This window comes from Colletotrichum scovillei (assembly GCF_011075155.1).
Source record: "Colletotrichum scovillei strain TJNH1 chromosome Unknown Contig00004, whole genome shotgun sequence".
In the NCBI taxonomy this organism is placed as follows: Eukaryota; Fungi; Ascomycota; class Sordariomycetes; order Glomerellales; family Glomerellaceae; genus Colletotrichum; species Colletotrichum scovillei.
In genome coordinates this window covers 222939-248952 of record NW_023336262.1, presented here as the reverse complement: position 1 = coordinate 248952, position 26014 = coordinate 222939, and the positions used below count along the sequence as shown (strand labels likewise).

The window sequence follows — 26014 nt, the reverse complement described above, 5'->3', positions numbered from 1 at the left end:
CCTCAACACAAAAGGCATCACGAAATAAAAGTTGGTGCTGCTGCTGCTCAGACGAAATCTAGAGTCTCGTACGCTTTTTTTGTAGCCTTCTCTCTTCTATCACAACTTTTGATGATGCAACTATGTCCTTGATTTCGACACATGCCGCAACGAAGCACGCGTCCAGAGCCCGGACCTTTACCCAGCCATGGCTTCCAAATCACCGAGGGAACAAATCCGCCCATGACCGTTTGGAAACGCTTTCCCACTGTTCGGGTATCTGACTGCACAAATCGCAATATTGAAACCGGCAACCCTGCCTTTATTTCCGCCTGAGCTGGTTCCATATCCTCCGAATTGGCGACATAGGCGGGGGCTTGCGCTCCTAGGCAAAGAGGCTTACTTCAGGCCACCTCGCGTGCGCCTCCTTCTTCAGTGTCTCCGCCTCACTGCTCCTCCACGCCTTCAAGAGATTGTAGACCTCGGTGGCAAGCTCAAAGGTGGCATCGGGAGCCTTGACGACGTTCGCAAGGTCGGCCTCGGCCTTGGCGCTGTCCTCTCCAAGCACTCTCCGTGTCTTGAGGGCCGCGACGATGTGAGTGGGCTTGGCCTTGTTGTTCGAGAGGAACTCTTCGTTGTACTTCTTCAAGTCACCGGCAGGGGGAGTGAACTCGGACTTGATTAGTTCTTGCACCTTGGTGGGCAAGCTCTCGAGTGCCGGGCGCACAACGTGAGCAAACTCGACAACACGCTCGTGGACACCGGGGTGCGAAGCATCAAGTTCGCGGGCGGCGTTGAGAGAACGCAGCGCAAGAACATACTTCTCTGTAGACTCGTTAGTACTATTCAAAAGGGTAGTGTTCCCGTGGTCGGACTTACTTCGGCGCAGATAAACATCGAAACCGGCGAATTGGGCGTTGATGTTTTGCGGGCTGAATTGCAGAAGAGGGGCGACAAATCGCATCGCCGCGCTGAGGGGCTCGGCCTCCAACAGCTTCAGACCGAGAGGGTCCTCGTCCTTCTTCTTGGGCTCTTCGCTGGCGGGTTTGCCCTTGTTAGGATCTTGCTTCGCCGCACGATCGGCCGCCTCCCTCTCCAGGCGCTGTTGCTCCTTCTTGGCCTTCTTAGCAGCCTTCTTCCTCTCGGAGGCATCGTCGCCGTTTGCGTCACCGTTGACGCCGTTCGCTGCGGGGCGGTCAGCTCTCCTGAGGTAAATGGCGACGGCGTCCAAAGCGGCTCGTGAGTAGAAGGGGTGGTCTCTGAGGTGATCCTCCCAACGGACCATATCTACATAGGCACGAATCTGGCCCTTTCTCAGGGAAAAGCTGTGGAAATCGAACTGGTCTTCTTGCCAGACGTCGAAAATGTTGTGAACCGTGTGGAAGCGCTTGAGGGCCAAGGCATCATCACCCTGGCGAGCATAGGCCTCACCATCCTCGGAAAGGAACCAGACGCATTGCATATCCAGGAGATCCGCGAGAGGGCCACCGACAGTGTCCGCCCTAGTAAAGAGGCCCACAGTCTTCAACGCCTGCTCCGTCTCGTTATTGCGCAGCTGATACTTGGCAGCCTTGGTGTTGATGTAACGATCGCGGGTGTCCAAAGTGCGTGCCTTGTCCATAGTCTCAGATGCCTTTTGGAGGTTGCCCTGGTGCTTCCATATCCTAGCCTTGGTCATGGTGAAGTCGACGCTGTCGGGGACCTTCTCGATAGCCTTGTCGACGTACTCGTGAGCCTTGGTGAGATCGCGACTGAGGTGGTAGTTGTAGTGTTGGGCAAGGAAGTACAGAGCTGCGGCCTCTCCCTTTGAGCGATCGCCGTTGGTTGCTTCCGAGTTTGAGCTCGACTTGAGGTAGTCCTGGGCGAGAGCTTCGAGGGCCTCCTTCTTGGCAGAGTCGGAGTACAGGTGCTTCAGGTTAGCGAAAGTCGACGGAACACCCTTGTTGAACATGAGCGTCAAGTACTCCTTTGCTGCAGCACTGAAGTCGTCACCTGCTCGAGTTAGCACCTGTGAGTACAAAGACATGAACGAACACTTACCAGACAAGAAGTTCAGGGGTAGGCGGCGAGGAGCATCTGAACGGGGGAACTTCTTGGCGTACTTCTCGTAAATCTCCTTCCTAGCAGCCGCATCACTGTCGGAAAAGGCGTGTGCGCTTTCCAGACCCTCAAAGTAAGCAGGACGGTCAGCGTTGCGCTCAACAAGAGCCTGCCATGCGGCAATAGCCTCCTCCTTCTTGCCCAGCTTGACCAGGTACTTGGCGCGCAGCTCCAAATACTCGAGCCTATCAAGGTTATGCTTAGCGGCACTCTCAAGATGCTCGAGAGCTCTCTGGTAGTCGCCCTGCTCGGCAATGATGGTGTTCTTGTACATGACGGCTTCGGAGTTCTCGTAGTCGCTACGGGAGGGCGTGGACTTGAGCGTTCCCTCGTAGGTGGTAAGGACGTTCTCGGCGGCGGACAGGTCACCTGACAAGTGGTGAGCGATAGCCAGCGCAGTCCAGCTCTGGCGCAGCTGGGGACGGGCCTGCAGCATGGCAGTGCGGCTTGAGATGTATCCGGCATAATCGCGCATCTGCACCTGAAGAATGGCAAGATCGCGCTGGATCTGCGTTGACTCGGGCTCGAGCTTGAGAGCGAACTTGTACGCCTTGATAGCCTCCTCGAAGTTCTTGTTGGCGCGGTACAGCAGGCCGTAGACGTGCCAGCAGATGTGCGACTTCATGTCCACCGTCAAAGCCTCCTTGCCCAGAGCGAAAGCCTCCTCTGTCTTACCCTGCGCATTCATGATCAGGGCCTTCATGGCCATTGTGTCGCCATGTTTGGGGTTCTTCTTGAGGATGAGGTCGGCGGACTTGAGACCGCGCTTGTACTGCTTGTCCTCATAGGCGCGGATGACGGCGCGAAAGAGGGAAGCCTCTTTCGAATTGAGAGGTTGCGGCATCGGATCGGTAGTGGGCCGGGGATCGTATCGCCGGCACTGCGAAGAAAAGAAGGCCGAGTCGTCGAGGAAGAAGTGAGTTTCGCAAGGCTGAAACTATCCCAAAAGTCGCTAGAGATGCAAACTCTTCGGAAGGCTGGTCCGCAGCAGTGTGTCTGGAGGGGTCCTCGGAGGTCAAGGAGGGGTAGCTAGCTGCAGTCGTATGACGGAACCGAGCTACTGGCTAGAAATAAAAGTAGAAGGCGGATAAGATACAAAGAGTAGAGGTCGGTTGTGTCGGGGACCGAGGACTCGTATCTTTTCGAGAGCGTGGGGTGGAAAGTGGAAGATTGGTCGTGTGCGAGTCCACGGACGGAGCTGCAAGTATTCACAAAGGTTTCGACGTAAACGGGTGGGATTCTGGATGGAAGACTCTGGCCACACACATGTTCCAAGGCTGAGCTGGCTGCCCTCCTTGGGGCTCAGTGCGCGCCGTATTCGCCCTGCAGCGACCGCCACCACGGTGTCCGTACCATAACAGGACCTCACCGTTTGGCGGGACGGCGGGCTTTTGGCGGGGCAAAATGAGTCCGGTCCCATTAGGTCCGTTTTCACCGCATCGAAATCGCACCACCAGTGGCCGCATGCTCTGCGCACGTCCCGCTCAGTAATGGCCAATCCACCGTTTTGGTGGGGGACGGTCTATCAAGTTTCTCGACGAAAGGAATAGTGTACAGCTCCGTGTTCCATTACAATTCTGTTGCATGCCATGATTCGTGACATGGTGAGATACCTTGAAGCACCCTAATTTCGTATCATCTTTAGGGTCCCAAAGCGCAAGAGTTCTCGTTCTCTGCGGTCTTTGCTCCTCTGCCCTATTTCCTCTCTCGGCCGAACTTCAAATGGCTTGATATTACTTTGGTGTTTATTTTGTATATATCTATCGTTATTCATATGGCGTTATGTTACAAGGTTGGTACAATATGTGGTGTACATTTATACAATAGTGGTACAGCCGCTGAGAAGGATGCAGTCTAGGGCCTACTGGCCATCGACTTTCCCAGCAGCTCTTGAGCGCCAACCCGCGAGAGCCTCCTCCCACGTATTTGCCGACTCCCCGCATCGCTGCTTGACCATATCCCACGTTCTTGTCCGCACAATGTTCTCCACGCCCTTCTCCTGCCGAATAAGCATCGCGAGTTGCTCCGTCCGGGGCTCACGAGGGAAGAACCGTCCAGAGTATGGATCCAAGCGTTCGTTGACAACTCGTTCCTTGTCCTTTGCAGCCTCAATCTGCCGTAACAGAGCCTCCGGATCGTCTGGGTCTGGGCTTGTCGCCACCACTCCGCAATAGTGCAGGACTTCAGCTCGCGCATGCCATGTCGGGAAGAGCACCTGGTCCTTGAAGTTCTGACATGCTTGCGAGTCTATCTGTCGAGGGAAGGATCGCGGTGTTCGTTGTGAGGTCGAGGTAGGGTCGAAGCCGGCTCGCGCGGGTGTTACGAGCGCATTGAGGTTTTGAGTGATGGAGTCGTCGACCGTGGCACGAGACAGCCTTAGAAAGTCTTCAGAAGTACATTAGTGTCGATCATCTAGCAGTCCACGAACATGGTCCAGCTTACCCCTCAGAGCTCCTGTCGAGAAGCAGAACTGTGGTGTAAGATGGGGTTGGGCCGGCGGTTGGGTCATGATGTCGCCAGTCGGGGGGTTGGAGGGGACTGCGCCGGTCGTCGCGGATGACGACTCTTTCTTCCAGAGTATGTTCGCCAGCGTGGATATTGTTGTGAAAATACGCTTGGTTCGGAGGATAGCGATTTCAGGTGTCCCTGCTCAGCACGTATAGAGATCCAAAATCTCCAAAGACTTGGTTATCATGTGGTGACCACCGCAAACTCGATTACGTCGACGGAAAGCCGTAGGTAAGCTTGAGTGGAAGCTTGGGGACATCTAGCGGTACGTATTCCTGAGGACGGGAAACTTTGGAAGAGCTCCGACTGGGTGCTGGTGATGGACCAATCATTTCTACGTTTGATGACCCACCTCAAATCATCGAATCATTTAGGCCGGTCTTGGTGGAGTCGTAGCGGAAGATCCTCGGCGCGGAACGGATGGCCTGAGCTTCACGGAAACGTACCTATCAACACGATATGGTCCAAGCTCCCAGGTATGTGGGAATTCAGGGATCAACTTTCTTCGTCGTTGGTTTGTCTCTCTGTCTCTGTGTCTCTCTCTCCCAGACTCCCACTTCTCGACCTCCCACCCACGTGTGCCCGCTCAGACCCAGCACCAACAGTCAAGACATTCTGCTTCAAAGCCACGCAGACATTGCACTTTAGCGCCCTGTCAGATTTCGATAGTTCGAGAAGCCACGCAATAAATAGCAATCTTCAACCCCGCGAAATCAGTCTTGGATTCGCCACGGTGCTTTCTGACAAGTGTCAACCGCATCTTCTGGCTTCATTGCTTCAAGGTGAATCAACCCACGGATGCCATCCAGACCCCTGGGAAACACACGGACGACGATGCAGTTATCCCTACCCACGTCTAGCGCATGTCAAGGTTTGTCCTTTGCAACCCTACCAATATGGAGCCGTGGGAATCAAGTGCTGTTTCCACCTCCACGACGAGCCGGCCATCATCTCCCGGCTGATCTCAATATAACCGCCTCAAGCAATGAGCCTGGCGTGTTTCGACTTTTGTGTTTCCGTGGTTCCAACCAACGTATGTTCTATCCGTCCTCAATGATGCGATCTTGAACAATCTTCCCGAGAGGTCGTTGTCCTAGCGCGACCACCATGCCCTGACAAGCTCCCGGATTTCTGGGCTCGCCTGTTCTTCATCTCGCCAAATTGCACTCAATAGTCTCCCCTGGCTAGCATCGCCCCAAATACCGTATTGGGTGCGAACCGTTTGGTACTGGTTTGCTGAAGGAATGGGCCGTTGCCAGATTCGGTTCCCTGGCCCCGCGACAACTTTCCCCGTCATCCCTCTTGTGATCCAACCTAAAAGAGGGCATTTCCTCCCGACTTCAAAGACCGACGGGCCTATTCTCCGACCTTGATGGAAATCCGCATAGAAATGTCCACCTGCTAAGGTGACCGGTCATGGACTCCCCGGGACGCCAGTCCGGCACCAGCCTGGCCGACCTGATACGCACATCACAGCTTCTTACCGATCGATACAGTACTGTTGCCAATAGCCTCAATACGGCACCGGTGACCCTGTCTGATCTCGCCAAAGAATGTCGCGCTGTGACAGATGCTCTCCGACGATTCAAGTACCTGCGCGAAACGATACCGGAAACCCTCGTTTTCGATCCAGTCCTTCTCGACCAATCCTGCCAGGATGCCTTGGACTCGATCAACACAGATTTGTCGTCTCTCGACTTCTACAGTACGCGAATTCGCCCGGCGACGAGCGATAGTGCTGTCGACATGTCCTCGGGGCAAATCACCATCATTTGGAACGAAGACTCTCTCAGGCAAATTCAACGCCAGCTAAAGACCAACCGTCAATCTCTTACATTTCTTCTTAATTGTGTTCCAAGGTATGTCAAACTCGGACCAGTTGTGCGGACGTTGCTCACCAAAACAGCGAACATGTGACATCCAAAAACCACTCCACATTCATGCACTCATCCCGCCTAGTGTCATGGGATTGTGCGATCAGCCCGGCAGTGCTCAACAAAGGCAGTCGACTACGTCTATCGACCATCGGTCCGCGACCAAGGCCAGAGGCAGAAATCACCCCCGTCAATGATTCCTTCGAAGTTCGTTCGGCTTTGAAGAGACTCAGACCACCGCCGGGCATACTATACAAGCAGAGCATGAGAACAACAAAAGACTTACACGATGCAATCGATCGTGGAGACGAAGCCGCCGTGGTGAAGCTCCTGTTACAGCGCATCGATCCGAATGCGCCTCGCTTTGGCTCGAAACTTTGCCCTCTTCGTCGAGCTTTGAATCGCCAAATTCCATCTCTAGTAACTTTCATAGCTATCGCCGGAGCAGATCTCGAGAGCGGAGGAGACGAGGGCGACACAATCTTGATCACGGCAATCAAGTATGGATACTCCGAGAAGGTCGTCTCGCTATTGTGCGAACTCGGTGCAGATGTGAATGCCGTCGATACGCTGGGGTGCTCGGCAGTACACTACGCCGCCATGTCAGCCAAAGACGATGACACCTTGGAGGTGCTCATCCGCGCTGGGGGCGAAGTCGACCGCAGGGATTTGGGAACACGAACGCCTCTTATAGCCGCTGTTCAAAATTACCGCTTCAACGCTATCGAAAAGCTTCTCGAATATGGTGCGGACCTGGAAGCCCGACTACAAAATGGCAGAACAGCGCTCCATGTCGCCATATCTATGAGAAGCAGCCCGATGACGGAGTTCCTATCAGATCAGGGCGCCTACCTCGACCGACGTGTCAATGAGCACACCGCCTTGACGTACGCAATATCTACAGCTTGTCCTGATATCGCTGAGGTGCTGATAGGGGCCGGAGCTGACGTTAACTTGCCGAGCTCGAAGGGCAACTTTCCGTTGCTCGCGGCTGCCTCAGCTGGGGACTTGCGCACCATGAAGCTTCTCCTCTCTCGCGGTGCTAATTTTGATGCTACCGGTAGCGAGGGGTACCTACCCATTCACATGGCAGCCCATAAGAACCGAGTCGAGGTGTTGCAACTTCTCTTCAAAGCTGGATCACAGATTGACCCAACGACAGAACATGGAGAGACGCCTCTCACGATCGCGATGCACTTGGGATGCTTCGAAGCCGCTCAATTCCTGATCGAGGTCGGTGCTGAGGTAGACCACTCCGCTCCTGGAGCAGAGAGAATCATATGCCAAGCTCTCAAAGCCGGCAACACGCGAATTGCAATCGCCCTCATCCGAGGTGGTGCAGACCTTACAACCCCGTTGTTGCGAAACTCCAGCATGACGCCGCTACATCTTGCAGCCCACTACGGACAAAACGACGTGCTTGCGACGATGATCAGTACGGGCGTCGACCTCGATACTAGGACCTGGCCAGGGTTCACCCCACTCTTCGCTGCCGCGAGGGCAGGGCATCTCGACACTGTGCGACTTCTCCTCGCCGCCGGAGCGTACCTCAGAGCTCGATCAATGTCAGGGGCGAACCTGATGTTCTTCGCCACAGCGCATCCCGCAATGATAAAGCTTCTGATAGACCTTGGACTAGATGTTCGTGAGCGCGATCATCACGGCGCAACACCGCTGCATTATGCGGCTGTCAAGGGTCAGTACGCAACAGTGAAGCTGTTGTTACAACATGGCGCGAGGTTGGTTCATGCCAGCGCCGTCTTCGAGTCTCTTCAAGACTATAAAACGAAAGCGAAGTATCGCCAAGGCACTGCTGCAGGCCTTGCTAGACAGAAAGGTCACATGAAACTTGCGCGACTTATTGAGGGGTGGAAGTTCAAGACTTGATGCGCTGATACTCTCTTTGCTCCCACTTTTGCTGCCCACTAGCAGTGCATTTCCTATGTTGACCTAAGATCTACATTGATATCAGAAGATACCCAACGATTGCACGTAGGCGTTTGGTCAATACGACGTGATCATCACCACTGGCCGATACGCCATTTTCCTATTCCAATACAATATTTACCATCTCTTCCTGCCATCTGAATTATGCAACTTAGTCTAAGACTGGGAAACGATATTGATCACAGCGTGCAGCTTTCAAATATCCATCACCTCTTTCGCTAGAAATGCGGAAAGAAATCAGACCACTCCGGGGTCTCATACAACGACGCAGGAGCCTCGCGCAGATTGATAAACGCCTCAATGACCAAGAAGACCCTTGCCACAACAAATAGCAACAGGACAAAACAAAGAACAAACGACTTTGCTCTCTTCATCCAAGGTTTCTGGTACGTCGATCCTGCCAGTTGCGCCCCCGGCGCCGCACCAGAAATGAACATATCAAACCGCGGCCAAACCTGTCGAGCGAGGAAGAAGATCCACAGCACCACGCCCGAGGATGTAATCACCAAAGACGCAGCCAGCCAGAGAGTCCGCTCAATTGTCGTCGGAAAGTGGTCGAGCCAGCCCGCAAGGTGGAGCCCGCCGTACGCTGCTGCCGTCAGAGCGAGGACCGACCGCAGGACGTCGCGGTGGATGTTGACTTGGCCTAGCCCGAGGTTCGACATGGACGGGAAGTTGACTATGCAAGGGACGAAGTAATCCGTCTCGCCGAGAAACACGCCAACGGTCGGCACGGAGGTGAAGTAGAATTGAGCATACGTCGGCCGGGAAATGCATTCTGCCCAGAGACAATCTGCGGCTGACGCAGCTTGTGCCAATCGTCCTGGGTTGACGGGCATGTGAGGTTTCTCGTGTCTCTGGACATCTGCAAAGAGTCTTCGACAATAGATCGTACCGTGCCGGAGACTGAGCTGGGTGTAAGGCGAAGCGAAGTATGTCTGTTGACATTCCGGGGACACCGTCGGTTTCGCCTGATCGATGTGGTACATGTATGCGGTTCGGGATACTCTTTTCCGCTGAATGTCGACGTCCACAGGCGACGAGAAGGGACGAAGGTTACTGACGTCGAAGCCGAGAAACCTAGAGGGCTCCCTGGTGCCAGGTGAGCCGATGGACAAGTGGGTCGTGATGAGAATCTTGTCCTTGTTCTCCTTTCTGACCCCTTCCGTGCCCACGTCTTCGGACGGTATGTACATGAAGCACCGGATCTCAGTTACGCCGTTAACAGCGCTCATCGACGAGCAGAACATCATCAACGCCATGGCATCCTCGTTCCCCTCGTCCAGAACAGTGGGATCGAGCACATCCAGGGGCTTGCTCCACCATAGTAAATAAAGCAGGGCAGCACAAGCAACGTGCCCGCAGGTGTTGATCTCGAGCAGCGAGACCGGCATTTTCTTAATGAGGCGGCCGATGACTTGGGCGACCATCCAGCCGGCCTGTATGCACACCAGCGACTTGGCCATCCAATCCGCCTTGCTCTTATCCTGGATCTGCGACTTGTGAATCTGCGGCAGCTTGCCGATGAAGGATAAAAGCCTGATACCCTCCGGCGTGACGGTCACTCTCCTGAGCGCCGTCTCGACCTCAGAAGACGGCACATTGACGACGAACCCTCCCATCACGGCGTAAAAGCACTGCGTCATGTCCCACGTATGCCTCGAAAACGCCCTCGTCTCCTCCCTATCGACAGGCACTCCATCTGCCCCTGTACTCCCTTTCCGATCCGCAGCATCCTTCTCAATCTCTTTCTTGAGCCATCTTGCCACAATATACTGAGCCGCCGCCGTAGCGACCACGAGCTCCGGCGCGAAGATGCCGTACAGGACCCACTTTGTCCGTTCCAACGACCGGCTCCGAAGGGTGGAGCGCGCGGCGGGGACGTTGAGGTGGAGGGCCGTCCAGACGCATATCGTGAGGGTGAGGACGCAGGAGCAGATTAGGCCGAAGGTGCCGCGACCGTTTGGTTCGGGAGCCCAGTTGGTCGTGGATGAGGGAGGGGCCGCTGCTGCGAAGGGGGGCGAGAGGAGGAGATAGGCTGCGACGGCGGAGATCATGAGCGTGAGTTGATGTGTTTATATTGCATTTTTGCAAGCTTTAGTTGGAGTTGCCTTGCTGGGCTTTGAAGCTCTCTGGCAGAGCCTTCCTTAAGATTAGGGGAAGTCGCGGTACCTATATCATGGTTGACATACCATCAAGGAGTGTCGTACGAAAGCGAAGCCGCGGGAGCTGACCCCATGCCGTAGGCGCTGACGGCACGCGCCGGATGCGCCTTACCGGCGGTGCATAGAGCTAGAAGCTGAAGCAGGGCATCGCCACCACCGACCAGGGTTCAGAGGCTGCAGAGCCAATGAACATGGATCACACTGCATCGCGATAAGACGACGTCCAAAGTCATTGGACATGGAAATGGAAATATGCGTTTTGTGGCGTTCTACCCACGCGTTATTGGCAACCTTGTCCAGATTCTCCATCAGAAATTCTATCAGTCTTAAGGTCGCCGCCTTGTTAGAGCTAAAGGGCAATGCCATTGCGCCACGTAAATTGAGGCATCTCATTACTAGTTGTGACTGTCTCACAATGACGCAGACACCGTAGCTGCGATGGGGTATGGCGGACGAATGCGATAGACGGGATGTCAAGCAGAAAATTAAAGTGAGATGAAATTGATTCATCCTCAATGAACTCCCAAGCAAATATGTGTGCATCCTTAGCAGTACATGATTTCCCTAGAGATGATACTTGCATCAAGCACTACTGTCATCCTCCTAATGAACACCTCACTTTGTACAGCAAGTGAACTGTCCACAAGTTAGCATTCAATCCGATACCAAGTCTACCAGTCAACTCACCTCGACTGTCGTCGTGCAGATGCCCTTTTCGTGTCGGATGTTCCTCGCAATGTACTCTCCGAACCTCTGACCTGGGTTGCACCCCACAGAGGGCTCGAAGCACATGCCCATGCCGGCCAGAGTACTTGATGTCGCGCGACACGATGCCGGCATCGGAGCGGCGTGAGCCGTCAAGAGGGCGGTGGTAAGAACAGCTAAAGAAGAAAACAAGGATGGAAACATGGTGAAAGGTTTAATGAATGACGTGTAGTTTGAGTTGAAGAGAGAAAAAAGGTTGGCTAACTTGCGAAGGTTTGCTACCCCATATCAACCTATATAAGAGTGCATGATACAGCATCCTAGTCCGAAACTTATTGCATGTAAATGAACAACTTCTTTGATTCAATCAAAACCACTCACATACGAAATCTTGGTCGTTAGTGGAAACGGACAGGGAGCGGACTTCGAGACGTTGTCGCGGGCCCGCGTGATACGCGGATTCCCTGAGAGGAAGCCGAAGACCGAATTAATAACCAGTCTGATTTATGAACATGAGAATTACTGGGTTCGGCAATTTCTATGGGGTCTCGGATCTGTGCGCTGAGGCTATCTGCCCTCTCTAATCAAAAGTCGCGAAAGCGCTCGATTAAAGGTGGGAAGGATAGACATAAACTGGCTTCATTCGGCTTCGTGTGTACTTGGCGGTCTACAGGGCTGAAAGTTAAATTGAAACATCCATTTCCGACTATATTATCTTAGTATTACTGAAGCATTATATCCTGCAGTCATTCGTGTTGTCGGACAGTTGACTGGACAAAATCTCGTCAGCGTTCTCTGATGCGGTTCTCTGACTCATGTCGTCGAGTTGGCATATGAGCTTTGATACTATTCCAAGACGGCAACACCATATGCTTGGTTCTACCAGAGCCCTTGGACACATTACGATTGACAATGACAAATCGTTGCACACTGCAGGTCGCATAGATGTAAAGGAGCTACATATGCGGATTGATTCAAAAAAGAGAAATCCTCGACTTTAAGGACTTTAAACAAAGTAGCTTACACGGAAGCGTCATGATCGGCAGAGATATCGCCGAGAATGGCATCGCAACTTTTCTTTATCGGTTGGTTTGTTTCATTAATCTACCACCACCGCATGAGCAGATGTCTTTGTTGCAACCACTCACATCTGACCTCAACACCTGGACCTTGGCCCCGAGTGGATTCTATCTTTGAAGGCTGTGAGTTTGATGAGAGTCTACAACTCTCTATTTCTAATTCCTCCAACTTGATGTTGCGCTCAACCTCTACTGCACTTTGTAAGTTTCTTCTGTCCTGTACAGACTGATATGTCTCAAAGGCGAATATGTCACTCGGATAAGAATAGACCTGGTTCAACTTTGTCACACACGCTACGGCATAAGCAGTTCAAATTTCCTTTTCTCATAGGTTCTAACACACGCACATGGAATTACCAATCGGACCAAACGATTTCTCGAAGCTACAGAGTCAACTTATGAGGTTGTCACACTTACGTAACGCATGGTGCGTAATAACACGCGTCTCGCGCCAGCAAGCATCACGAGTTCTGGCGTTCAATACTACGCATTCGCAACCTCTTCCCACATGTTATTTGTTAAGCAGACGATGAGAAGCCTCTCTTTTGGTCGTAACACCAAGACGGATCACGAGCAGTTATCCACTTCGGAGACCTGCAGCTTCCTAGACCCAGAACGGCCGTATACCCACCATCGCCATTCGGCTGTGTGTTCTAGTGGATTATGATTTCTCGTTCACAAGTATGTGCACTTGATCCCGAGAAGGTCGCAGGTTCGAGCCCTGCCACGGTCATAGCATCATTTTTGGAACTGCGCTCCAACGCTTTTCGTCTATTTGAGACTATAAACATACCGTATATTTTGGTGACTTGCAGCTTGTAGGTTATACGTCGTGCAATTTCCACAGAGGATTTGCTCAGAACTATGTCTTTTTAATAGAAAACAACAACCCGGCTTATCTGTCAGGCTGCCGGTCCAGGTTTTGGTTGACTGGACTCATTTGAAACCCCTATATCAAGACTGCAAGGCACGGTACTGATTGGCAGTGTAGCTTCTCATTGAACATTATTCAATTATCTGCCTTGTCCTCAGGTCTGTTTTTAAGATTCCAATACTGTTTCCGCCCTCATTCCTTTGCTAGTCGCCCTATCAACATTACCCCAATGAAGGAACCGGCCCATCGATATACTAAGACGCCCTCCAGTCCAGGAAGTCCCTTGGATCGACCCGATTACAAGATTTCTTGAGCTAGTAAGCTGACGATGGTGCTTCTCGAGATATGGTCCTTTCTGTTCCTGTCCCATGCATGGGACTGCGTTTCCCGGTTAACTCAGTTGCAGTCCCGCCGCCGTACCCAGCCTCTTCAAAAATGGTCCTCCTCTTTTTGCGTCCCAAGTACACCAAGGCTAGTATCAGGAGGACGGCCGCAACCACTGCGACGGCGATGCCTGTTATGGCTCCAGTCGACATCCCACTCTTCGTTGATACTGTATCACCAAGTTGATCTTGTTGGCTCACAGAAGCGTTTCTTGCCGATACATGCTGCTCGACGGTAACTTCAACGGTTCTTGGTATGCTGAAGGTAGACAAGGGCCCCGAGGTTGGACTTTTCCTCTTAGCTACATGAGTGCAGGCTGACGATACAGCATCTCGAGCTCCTATTAAGATCAAGGTGTCAGATGGTGTAGGAAAATGCTAATTGGTTGTCAGACTTACTCGGCATGTTCACTGGTGTGCGTTCAACCAGACATGATATCAGAACCAATGTCATGGCCTCCTGCCCGTCTGTGTCACATGGACAGTGCACATTGTCGAGCCCGCAGCCGATTCCCCGGATGCCGTCCCTGATACAAGAAACATCATAGGTTGACTGGTATCCAAAGTCCCCCGCATTTGTCGCGCGTAATGAGTAAACAAGGTCGCGAATAGGTAGTTTCATGCTGGGACGGAATTTGACCTCATGTATGAGAGTGGCGAGCAGGAGAGAAGATGCATCAGGAAAAGGCGCATGCCCAAAGGATAATCAGAAGCATCCAGTAGCATCATATTATTCTGGTTGCTGGCCTACCGTGCCTAAGGTACGAAGCCAAGCTGAGCCATCTGGGGGATTGGAGCGCCACGGTTATTGGAGACGGTGCGCGCCACGGTGACGATCTTCAAATCTAAACAAGCCACAGGTTTCCGGTTTCCCCTCCTTTGTCCACGTCCAGGACCAATCACTCCCCTTCTACTAGTATTGAAGAAGAAAGCATGTTCCGGCAATTGGAATCACGGGTATGCGGGTTCGACTAGTCTCTCTACCAGACTAAGCAAGCTTGGATGTAGCTCCCTCTTTTTTTAGTAGACCGCCCTTCCTTGATGCACCATTATCCCATGCAGCTCTAGAATACAGTGCCATCGCTCTTGATGAGAATTGGGCTTGACTTGGTCTGCGGCCGGAACTTTGCTGCCGTCTCCCGCCCAGATTTCCACGTCCCTGCCTCGAGCAGCTGTGCCATGCTCAGCTCGACACCCTCTCCCATGCGAGATTGAATCTTGCCATAGAGGCTATCGATCAGCACCAACGTCATTGCCCTCCATTCCACGATGACATCGTCACCAGCCTCGAACATGGGCAGCTCGCTGCCTGATGCTTTCAGGCCTCGCTCTAATGTCTCCTTCTTCAGTGCCAGAACACCCATATCGACGAACAGGCCGCCGTTGCGGTACTCCGGCAAGGCCGTGAGAGAGTCAGCATTAAGCCACTCCAGACCGAGTACCCGTTGGAATGGAACCATGAGGGAGTAGGTGAGCCACTGTGTCAGTTTGTGGAAAGGTTGAATGCCAGCCGCAGGGGAGTCGGAACTGCCGGCCTCTGCTCCCTTGCGTAAAGTACTCAACGGCCAGGCATCGCCGATGGGTGTTCCGCCAATAGTTGTGCGATCCTTGGGCCAAGCAGGAATCAAAAGAGTCTGGAGAATGTCCCAGAGATAGAGCACATCAATTTTGGAGGACCCCTTGGCAGACTTCACCAGATAGTCTACTCGTCGTTAGCACGCAGAAAGTATCTCAGGAGCAGCAGGATGGAACGCACCGACAAGGTTGCCCGGGCGGCCTTCAGCTCCAAATACTTCGGGATGGGCCAAAAGTGACTCTCCCAGGCTGCGAAGGAGACCGGCGCGAGAATCAACTCCCAGCATAGGGTTGCTGTCTGAAACCTGGAAACCCTCTGCCAGTGCACTTGTCTCCAAGCGCTCCAGACCTTTTCCTGTGAGTGATGGTAATTAGCAGATGTCTTCAATATTGAATTAAGAGTTTCAATACTTACCATCGACTATAGGGTTGGCCTTGTCAGTTGACGTTGTGTAGGCCAAGGCTTTGAACATGTGGAGACTAGCCACGGCGATGCCCTCGCTGCGCTCATAAATCTGGTCGGTCTTGGGCTCCTTGTATCGCCAGTGATCACCTGCCCCGGCATCCAAAAGCACGGAGACAAAAAACAGGTCGATAAGACGACGGGTGACCTCGGTCTCGTCGCTTCCACTTGCTTTCCACTCTTCTATAATGTTGGTAATGCGGGGCACATTGCCGACTTCAAAGTGTTGCCAACGCCCGTGAGGAGGGATTGTATGGAACTTGTCCGGGCCGTAGTCACGCTAGAGAGCTCATGTTAGGCTTGCCGTACGAGGTTTCGAAGTGATAGAAGAATTAGCCCCGACCTTGATAACTGAAGCCACGAAATCGACCACCTCATCCAGCTTATCTTCACGAACTTCAAAGTGGCTCAAGTTCCCAGCCTTAGCGACATCCCCAACGATCTTCGCGCGCTCCCGGATGGCGCGCAAGGAGAGAAGGTACTTGACTTCGGAATCCATTGTGATCAATCTGAATAAGTTAAATGTGAGAATTAGTATGAAAGTGTTGAGAAACCCTTCGTGAGCGATGTATGCACGACGACAAAGGACTAGCAGGGCGACTCCGCACTTATCTAATAGAAGTCGCGGGGAGCTCCGACGATGTCACTGAGGAGGCGGTGGGCACCTGCGACGGCGCCCGGAGCGCCTTATCGGCCTGACAAACACTGAGACACTAACACCGCATCGGGCGCCGGCGGGTACTGGCGGCCTTCGCATGGCATTCAGGCACTAATGCCTATTGCTTGACTGCCAAGTGATGTCTGATGTTGTAAAGTAAGACATTCAAGTAATTCATTAAACCACAACATAGCCTCTATTCTGGTTCAATTGTTTACAACGGAATACCTGGAATCCCAGATCCTAATGTCTTGACGTTACCATCACCCACGGCTTAGAATAGAGTTTGGCCAACCCAAGTGGGGCACAATAGAGTCATTCAGGATCCAGGAACTATGGTGCTCAAGGTCAAAGACTAATATATGGCATGATGTCTTCCGTTCTGCAAGTTCAATTGGATTCCTTATCCTCGGTGAAGGTATCTATATCGCTTCTTCGTGGAGGGTTTGCGAACAGAGACACCGTTTTCTGAATGTCGCCCCAGGTGCCTGCTTGGAATGGACGAAGTAGGATATTGTGACAACCTGCACTCCAAGGAAATCACAAGAAACATAATGAATGAATTCATGGTATACCAATGTTATAGCACAACGGTGCTTTTTCTCTTGCTCACATTGCAAGCTCAGAAGGTCGCCCAACTTGCCAAACCTGCGATAGACCGACATCCTTGCGGATCCACCGATAGATATCGTCAGTGTAAGTGAATCACACCAGCAAATTAGACGTAAGTTATTTTACACAAGCTGCAGCCTAAGTTTGTCCTAACCTAGAGAGACTAACGCATAATTTATACAGAGACATTGTCATGCGTTTACTATCACTTCTGTAGTTACACAGCATTACATTGATCAAAGAGAAGGAAATATTTTTATCTGGTATCGAAGCCATCTTTACACAACTCCTCACAATGAAAGTCAGAACTTTCAGTCGATAGTATGTGACTCATGATGTTCGCAAACGCTTCGAGTAGAGGTCACATAAAGATCACGTGCCAGGCGGCCTCCGACTAAGGACATTCAGCCTCATTTCAATCAAACACCCATCGCTGCGCCTGAAAGATTTCTCCCGGCTGCTCTTCAAATTCCGGTAGAGTCTAGGAAATTCAGTAATCTCGCAATCAAGCCCGATTTAAATTCCGTTTCCTCAAAAATATTGCCTGGAATCCTCTGAAGTAGGATATTATCCAACCAAATCGGACAGTGAGATGGATAGATTCTACGCCGAACGACACTTTCCCCACCCGTGGCGCAGCGAATCTTTGCAACCTGCCGATTTTCCCGCGTTCTCGACCGCGGGTCACACGTGTCATCATTGTGCTTCAGCTCTTATATCAACCTCAAGCGTTGCCCCTGAGAGAATCAATAGATGGGTGTCGCTACATAGTGACCCACTGAAGACACGCCAACGAGGGAGCCTGAGGTGGAGAAACCTCTTGCCTCATAACATGCGGCAGGTTGCCGCTGCTAACGCTGAAGGATGTCCATTCTTCATCTGGATATGGGGACAGATCGAGAAGTCCAGGACACCGCCTGAGCAACTCTTGCGGACAAGGATTTGCTTGGTGATTGAATCTGTCAATGGAATCATCTCCGACGCTACTAAATGCTCGATTTTTCTGTCGACGAGCGACTACTCTTGGAGTCCAACAGGGGGTACTTTTGACATTGAGTCTGACGCGTGTAAGTTGAGTTTCTATTGGCGGTAGCGCTCATTATCAGTATGTCTTGCTGAGGTTGTACAGATGACCCCTGCGCGGATGATGCCGTAGGGCAAACCATAGATGGCGGTACCTTTTCAGAGAGCGGCATCGCTCAAATCCGTCGTCGACTCCAGGTATGCCTTGAATCACACCCGTCTTGCCGACAAGGAACAGGTACTCGGCCTCTGCGGTTCATCGAACTGTCCCTCGGGGACGAGAAAACCGTCCGTATCAGACAAGCCCATAGCACAAGAGTTGATCCATACGTTGCTCTCTCCTACTGCTGGGGCCTAGACCAGACCATCAAGACCACTACAGTCAACTTGGCGCGACATCAGAGAGGAATAGAAGTCAGAAACCTGCCCAAAACTATACGGGACGCGATTCATGTCACCCGACAATTGGGTGTAAAACTCCTCTGGGTCGACAGCCTCTGCATTGTCCAAAACGATCCTGCCCTTTTAGCCAGAGAGGTCGGTGATATGGCTCATTACTACGCCAACTCTATAATCACAATTTCCGCGGCAGTAGCCAAAAGTTGTTCTGAAGGATTCCTCAGCCCGCCTAACACGACAGGACCGGATGGTTATGTAGGATTCTACTTCCCTTTTGCCGGTGACCCTCGCCTTGACGACTCGTCCAAAAGACGCTTGAAGCTCTTTCGTGGTGAGGCGCGAGACGAGATTGACCATATCGATACCCGGGCTTGGACATTGCAAGAGTCTCTGTTGGCCACTCGGTTGGTCTCCTTTGGCACTCGCCGGATATCCTGGGCTTGTATGACCACTAGATTCGGTCCAAGCTCAGGTGCTGCATCACTCCGGGATGATATGTTCAAGACCCGCCACTGGGTGGGATACAGGGATAGGATCGTCCGCAACAAAAGCTATGGCTGTAACCCAAGAAACCCCGAGCATCTAATCCCAGATCTTCATGCTATTCTTTATCCACCTCTCGAAGCAATCTTCCAGCTATGGTCCAAGATTGTGGAAGAGTTCTCGCAGCGGACACTTTCCGTTCCTGGAGACCGGCTGTTGGCCATCTCAGGAGTTGCCCAAACACTTGGGAACTTGGTCAACCCGTCGGGTGATATCGACACATCTCCATACGCTGCAGGGCTATGGAATACGCATCTCCTCCCACTACAACTCTTGTGGATGCCAAAGAAGCCCCTCACTCCGCAGCTGTCTTCCTCCTACATAGCGCCGTCTTGGTCCTGGGCGAGCTTTCCAGGAGCCGTCGTCTGGCACCTGCCTGACTTAACCCACCTTGACTCGTGTACACATACACAATCTGAACAGGAAAAGAAAATGCCCTCGCTTTTAGATAGCGAAGGCTTCGTTGACTATAGGAAGCTAGCAATTACATCGCGGGCGGACGGCATAGGTCTCTCGCCATTGCCGGAAGTGGTCGCTGTCTCAGTGGAGCCTGTCATCGACGTCGCACCATATGGAGGTGTCGTATCAGGATGCATCACCTTACGAGGCAAGGCTTTTAGCCGTATGAACGAAGTCATCACGCCTTGGCATATCCAAATGCGCTTCGACTCTGGAGCAGAGTTGCATTCGTTGAAAGACTTGCCTTCGGAGTTCATTTGTTTCCATATACTTGGTTATGTGATAGAAGATGACAGTCCGCTAGATCATCATGACCAGCGTCTAGGCAAAAATTCACAAGGTTTGATTCTTGGAAGGGCGCAAGATGGGACATACCGTCGTGTTGGACTCTACGTAGGCCTGGACATAGGCGACCGTCTGCGCATGATAGAAACTATGATAGAGGTCACACTACACTAAGATCTAGGTAGCAAGGCTATGCGAATGATAGTGGAAGCCAAAAAAGACATTGAATTCGTGTTGTAAGCGCTCCACGCTTACAGGTGAGATGGGTTGATATTAACTTTTAGTTTCACTGGTTTGAAAGACGGAAGATGCACTGTTCAAAGGCCCAAGATCCAGGTGGCTGGTAGGCCCACCAGTTAATCAATTCTTCAAAGTGCCCATCATATCTTATTCTGAGCTGAGATCGATATTGTTGTTATGGAAAGACCGACCAGGCCGAATCAAAAACGACAAGGCTTAGCCGAGCATTGTAAAGCAAAAGCGATGCCAAGGACATTGAGATATAGACTGCAGTACAGAGCAACGGTATAACGCATTTCCGCCTATCACTTTGACGCCCATGACGTGATTGGCAGGGTATTCGCAGCTCCATTCAAGGTGGGATCTGCTCACGGATTGAGAAGCGCCTGCAATTCTGTCTTTACCCGGCCAAATTTCCCCCGCGATGATGTACCCCGCGTCGCGGACCCATCACCGCGCGCATCGGGGGTTCGCCCGGACAGGCCCGAAGGCCGGGCGGAAGCTAGGACACTTGAATACAGGGGTGTTCTGACTTATGAGAGCTGGAAATTTGCACTCCTCGTCGGTCGCTCGTATAAGAGAGGTCGATCTCAATTTACAGAGGTATAAGTCTTTGTGAGGTCGGCTGCAAGTTCGAAGTAGCCAAGTAACTTCTCTATCTTGACGCGATGAAGCTATTCACAAGAGCGACGCTGGTCCTAGCAGCTGTCGTATCAGCTATCAAGAACCCAATCCTTCCAGGGTGAAGCTCACCATTCTTCGCAGTCAACTCCGACGAAGCCTACTAACACCCCACCAGATGGAACCCCGACCCAGCCATCCTCCGTGTAGAAGATATCTATTACATGGCCGTCTCCTCCTTCACCTACTATCCCGGCATCCCGATCTATAAATCGACCGACCTCGCAAACTGGGACCTCGTATCCCACGCCCTCCAAGACCCCTCCGTACTCGCCCTCTATGGCGTCTCCGCCGGCGAGGGCGTCTGGGCCCCCTCCTTCTCTCACCACAACGGCCTCTTCTACATCACCTCCATGACGCGATGGGGCTCCGACCCGGATTCCCGCTCCTGGCCGCGGATATGGTACATCTCCTCTCCGGACCTCGTTACCTGGTCGCCTCTGACATGGGCGGAGCCCTACGGCATCGACCCGGACCTCTTCCACGACGCGGCGACAGGGAAATCTTACCTCAACCTCATGGGGCCTAATAATAACTACGACCGGCTATGGGGCATAACGCAATGCGAAATCGATCTCAGCACAGGAAAATGCATCGGTCCCTACCGCAATATCTGGAACGGAACACTTCCGCAACTGCCCAGCTCCAGACCAGAGGGTCCTAAGATGTTCAAGCGCGGGGAGTGGTACTACCTCCTCCTAGCGGAAGGCGGCACGAGTACCGGCCACCGCGCGACGATAGGCCGCTCAAAGTCTCCCCAGGGCCCGTGGGAACCTTCCCCGACGAACCCGCTCATCTACAACGGCGCTGACCCGAAGCTCACGGTGCAGTCGACTGGCCATGCGACGTTTACTGACACGCCCGATGGGGAGTGGTACGCCTCCCTATTGGCAAGACGAAACGTAAAGGGTGCCTCGCCGCTCGGTCGCGAGGCGTTTCTGGTAAAGGTTGACTGGGAGGACGGATGGCCGACGATGAACGGCGGAAAGCCTCTGTTGTTGAGTAAGAGCGTCGAAGGGCCAGATCAGGAGTATCCCAAGGCGAAATGGGTTGATGAGTTCACGGGTACAAAGTTGGGAATCAGCTGGTACCAGCAGCGGACGCCTTACACGGAGAACTTCCGGCTCAAGGGTGCGGCGGCGACGGGTGGTTTGGGGAAGAGAGTAGTTGCCAACGACTCGGGGATCGTGTTCAATCCCAACGTCTTCACGCTCGGGGACCGAGATACGGCGGCTGCTGTGCTTCGAAAGCAGACGTCGTTGAACATGACTTTCTCAGCTAGACTGTCGTCGACGTCAGCTGGACTGGGACCGAGGCATTCGGTTGGGATCGCGTCGTATCTGAGTGAAGTTAACCATCAAGATATCGGCGTAAGAGGATGCTGGAATACGACGAGGCTGTGTTTGTACGTCGATCTCTTGCCGACTTCCACCGGTCCGACGACTCGACCCAATGTAGGTCCTCCCGCATTCTCAAATTGTTAACTACGTGCTTATTTTCTTACCTTACCTCTAGTCAACCGAATACCCTCTCAGCGAGTCAATGATCCCCGCAGATCTAACACTTCACATCCGCGCCTCGCCTCTAGAATACTCCCTCGGCTACTCTCGCAGCAACGCAACCTCGCCCACATGGTTGAAGACATTCAATTCCAAACAGATGAGCTCAAACCCCGGGTATCCCAACTTTGAGGGATCGATGTTCGCTCTCTTCGCTAGCGGGAACGGCGAACCGTGGCCATACGACGCTCCGGAGGTGGGCTTCAACCGCGTCGAGGAGGTATACTTTGACGAGGGTCTACCGGACTATGATAATTGGGCGTAGTACTTGAATTAAGGCAAACTGGCGGGCTCAAAGGCCGCTCCTTCACTTCTGCAGCTGCGTAGAAGATTTCCGTACCTTGTTTGTTTCGCTTGTGCTTGTCTGATGTCGATGAGCTGTAGTAGTGATGTTCACGCGAGACCGATAATCATCTTGGGATTTTCCGCACAAACGAAGCCAACGTGAACTAGATCTTCTGATTCATCTCCCCTATGTTCCTCAGAGACGCTACTTTCGACGGCTACGATATCCAAGGTGGTGTACTATCGGCAAATGGAGTCCCGTCGGTAACTTGACCGCTTTGCCCCTTATTTAGCCGTCGACGGCCCAGACTCCAGTCTATACTCGGTCCGTTGCGGCGAGGAGATTCACCACAACATAATCTGGCCTGGATGCGTACCGGTTGTCATGAGAGTGGTTTGAGTGATGTTCTGGTCGAGCTTTGATATACGTGCGAGTTGACCCAATGTAGCGGGAGTTCCATCTCGCAAAGTCCATACAGGTCCTTGTATACAATCAGGAATACCTGCCAGGTGATGTCCAGACCTAGGAAGTGGCAATCTGAGTGAGCATTCGACAACTTATCCAGTGTTAACGACCGCTGCTCTCAAGCCACCACGTAATGAAGTCTTTAAAGGAGAACTAGGTCCTTCGCCATTTCTGGGAAGGAAGCGACGACTTGATCTCCATAGACTTTCGGTACGCAGAATGACCAGCGTATTTATACGAATCGATCTGTTGCCATTGCTATTACCAAAGTCAAAGACCGCTGCTATTTCTCGTTGTGATACTATAAGTACCGACCTATTTGTCAACGTCCCAAGGCTCTATCAATGACAAGTAACATTGGCCCATTCTCTGAGCTTGGCAAGTGCCCCAGAGAACAAGCACCTCCGACATTGTACTTAACAATGTGACCAGCCTTCATATTGCAAGTCATTCCAATTGGCGAAATTCAAACCAAGGAGTCCCAAAAGACATTTCAATCATGAGCAAAGTCCATCAGCAGATAGGTATACTATGAAGAATACCCCCCGGAGAATGACCGCTGTTTATGAATACTATCTGTACTTAGACACCTTCGTTGCGAGAAGGTAGAGTGTGACAGTGCTCGGCGTGGCGACAAGCTCCAGACGCTCCCGAGCCACTTGAAGTTGTCTATTTCCAGACCCTCGACCTCCACAAGAAGGAATTGTGAGCTATTGCTATCCCGCGAAAATAAAAGCTAGGCCTTAAGTACTGAACAGCTGAATGCATTTACAACTCTGTGTTCATCAGGACGGGGAGGGGCATGTCGAGTTTTGCTCGATTCGGAGGGCAGACAACATTATCTGGGGATTGAAAGCTCTCCAAGTCTCACGAACATGCACGCTCGGAAAACCCGGAAGTAGCAGAGATATGTACAAGACTGCCGTGTTGCGCAGCCAGAGATCGTCTCGGACTTGATGTCATACTTAGCCGACTTCAGTATAGGCGGTCCAGACATTAGTAGATTGAGCCTCTGAACGATACACCACGCAGAGCGGCCAGAAGACAAGGTTATCGGCATTTGGGCAAGCAAAGACGGAAAGGATCTTCAGGCACAAAACGCTGGGGCCACAGCGCAACGGCAACGTGGTAATGTCTCGCAAAGTCCACCTGCGTATGAAGTTCTGCTGGCTCATCATAGGTACGGATAGGAGAAAGGGGTGTACACAATGTCGTGTGACACCTTTCTGGCGATCGGGCCTTTTTTGCGGAAATGGAAGTCACTCCGAATGCGATATGTATGTACAGACAGTCGTACTGTCGATTGCAAGACTGAGGAATTGCATCAAGATACAAAAGGGCGGACATGGTGATGGTGTCCGATACTGGCGGGGGAAGCACCCGGTTCGGCTGGCAATAATGAGCTCGGAAGGTCTGCACTAACCTCGTGAGGGAAGTGCGTAGAAGCTCCGGATATGCGGGGAAACGAAAAGGTAAAAAAGGGCGGTTGCAACGGTGGGCGATTAACGAAGCGACGCGACGCGACATGGTGCAGGCATGGGATGCCGGCTGTGCTATATCAATACCACCGTGGGGACGTTAAGAGCCATGGGTATCTTGATGATTTTTGGGTAAAAGACGGAGCAAGCTGCGTAGGCAGAGATTGCGAATGAGATTGACGAAGCATTGCGTACATGCTCGATTCCCCAAACAAGAGCTTGGGAATTCAATAGTTCTCTCGACCCTGGGGCGACGCATGAAGAAGCACGGACGATTGGAGATGAGTGTTGGAAACCCCCATTATTGGGTACGAGATGGAGGCTGAAAAAGGAGATGCTGGTCGAGTGTGGATGCGAGCATGGGTCATGCTAGGCGGGCAAGACAGAAGGCGGGATGAACGAAGTGCTTGTTTGCAGTGACGGGAGGGCGGAATAAGCCAGCCGTGCGGATATTGGTTGTTAGTCGTTATTGACTACCTACTTGACTGAGTAGTCGTACCTGGCGGCGGTCTTGCGGAGGATAGAGACGAAAGACGATCGCTGAGATGACGTTGAAGCAGATCCCACGGGGATTGACGGGCATCGATTGACGGGATAATCTCCCCGGGCGGTCTTCTTATTGGGACCTGTCATGCTCGCGGCGCATCAACTCCTATTAGTGCTTTCACATGTGCTCCGGAGCTCTACGGTGCGAAGGCCGGCCGGTGCTGGCTTTCAGGCAGTAATGTCCTAGGTAGTCACATCTTGACAGGTGTCCAGTTCTTTGCATATGCTATGCTGATCTGGATGTGGGACAAGAGTAATGTTGGCTGGAGACACCGAGTAGACAATAGCCGTATGCACTGGCTGAGGCAACTGGATATATTGGCAGTGTGAAGCTTCGACTCGAATAGGACGCCGGGCTAGTTCACCGGGCTTCGAGAACTCTACTTGGAGCAAGGGCGCGCGAGCGGGACAAGGGGCCCAACGGGGAGCTGCAAAGTCAACGAACACAAAGGGGGAGAAGAAGAGGAGATATGATAGGAGGGTGCTCACCGGGAGTACCTTTGAGAGTATCCGTAGAGCAAACAGGACAAGGTAGCACAGGAGAGACCAGGGCCGGGGATGGTGTAGAGTGGGATAGATTGAGGAGGGTTTGGCCTGGAAGATGACGATGCAGAGCAGCAAGAAGAAGCTAGACTCAACTAGAGGGTATCCGTAGTAAGACTCCGTGGTATGTATCCGTAGGGACGGAGACTGCGACGGACTGAGAAGGGATTGCGGAAATCATCTCATGTTCTTTTGGATCAAGTTGACGACGTCCACGATATGTCGATGATGTCGTCGGTCAATATTCTGCGGCCCAAGAGAGCAGGAGAGGGTTCGAAAGTGCAGGGCTGAAATTGAAGATGAGGTCAGTTCAAGGTAGCGCCTCAATGATCTGCTGCGAGTGTGGCTTTGGTGGAATTGCAACTTCATGCGAAGAGGTGCGGTACGAGGCGTTGAGAGCAACGATTTGCTGCATGGGGGGGTGGCCGCGGTGGCTTGGCTGAGAGTGTTGAAATTGCATCGGATTTGCGAGAGTACGTGGAGGAGACGCGGCCAGACCAGCTGGTGGGACATGCGGCCACGGTACCCCTTTACGTAACGCACATGTGAGACGAAGCTACTGCAGGCGCATGAGTGGCTGGAGAA

General features: G+C 52.4%; 7 protein-coding genes across 7 annotated transcripts; 3 read left to right on the top strand and 4 right to left on the bottom strand.

The window, feature by feature from the left end:
* Positions 1-65: 65 nt before the first annotated feature.
* HER10_EVM0006930 (tetratricopeptide) lies at positions 66-3324 on the bottom strand. Its single transcript, XM_035476501.1, has 3 exons — positions 2020-3324; positions 859-1971; positions 66-804 (listed from the first exon to the last, which is right to left on the bottom strand). The coding sequence occupies exons 1-3, from the start codon at positions 2921-2923 to the stop codon at positions 365-367; spliced, it is 2457 nt and encodes an 818-aa protein (XP_035335054.1). The 5' UTR covers positions 2924-3324; the 3' UTR covers positions 66-364.
* Positions 3325-3673: 349 nt separating this feature from the next.
* On the bottom strand, positions 3674-4807 carry HER10_EVM0007425 (tetratricopeptide). Its single transcript, XM_035476981.1, has 2 exons — positions 4522-4807; positions 3674-4464 (listed from the first exon to the last, which is right to left on the bottom strand). Exons 1-2 carry the CDS (start codon positions 4586-4588, stop codon positions 3941-3943), a joined length of 591 nt encoding a protein of 196 aa, XP_035335084.1. The 5' UTR covers positions 4589-4807; the 3' UTR covers positions 3674-3940.
* A 339-nt stretch (positions 4808-5146) lies between these two features.
* Positions 5147-10847, top strand: HER10_EVM0001589 (uncharacterized protein). The gene is made up of 2 exons (XM_035471333.1): positions 5147-6446; positions 6494-10847. Exons 1-2 carry the CDS (start codon positions 6004-6006, stop codon positions 8346-8348), a joined length of 2298 nt encoding a protein of 765 aa, XP_035334657.1. The 5' UTR covers positions 5147-6003; the 3' UTR covers positions 8349-10847.
* On the bottom strand, positions 8627-10465 carry HER10_EVM0003734 (uncharacterized protein; the record flags this gene model as incomplete). The annotated part of the gene is made up of 1 exon (XM_035473398.1): positions 8627-10465. The coding sequence occupies one exon, from the start codon at positions 10463-10465 to the stop codon at positions 8627-8629; it is 1839 nt and encodes a 612-aa protein (XP_035334827.1).
* A 3727-nt stretch (positions 10848-14574) lies between the features above and the next one.
* Positions 14575-16279, bottom strand: HER10_EVM0011642 (urg3). The gene is made up of 4 exons (XM_035481068.1): positions 15996-16279; positions 15605-15932; positions 15371-15544; positions 14575-15316 (listed from the first exon to the last, which is right to left on the bottom strand). The coding sequence occupies exons 1-4, from the start codon at positions 16149-16151 to the stop codon at positions 14679-14681; spliced, it is 1296 nt and encodes a 431-aa protein (XP_035335388.1). The 5' UTR covers positions 16152-16279; the 3' UTR covers positions 14575-14678.
* A 1235-nt stretch (positions 16280-17514) lies between these two features.
* On the top strand, positions 17515-19805 carry HER10_EVM0003646 (uncharacterized protein; the record flags this gene model as incomplete). Its single annotated transcript, XM_035473312.1, has 5 exons — positions 17515-17681; positions 17724-17989; positions 18052-18881; positions 18981-19287; positions 19369-19805. The coding sequence occupies 5 exons, from the start codon at positions 17515-17517 to the stop codon at positions 19803-19805; spliced, it is 2007 nt and encodes a 668-aa protein (XP_035334819.1).
* A 734-nt stretch (positions 19806-20539) lies between these two features.
* On the top strand, positions 20540-22376 carry HER10_EVM0008347 (beta-xylosidase; the record flags this gene model as incomplete). The annotated part of the gene is made up of 3 exons (XM_035477873.1): positions 20540-20613; positions 20671-22006; positions 22068-22376. 3 exons carry the CDS (start codon positions 20540-20542, stop codon positions 22374-22376), a joined length of 1719 nt encoding a protein of 572 aa, XP_035335156.1.
* Between the last annotated feature and the right edge of the window lie 3638 nt (positions 22377-26014).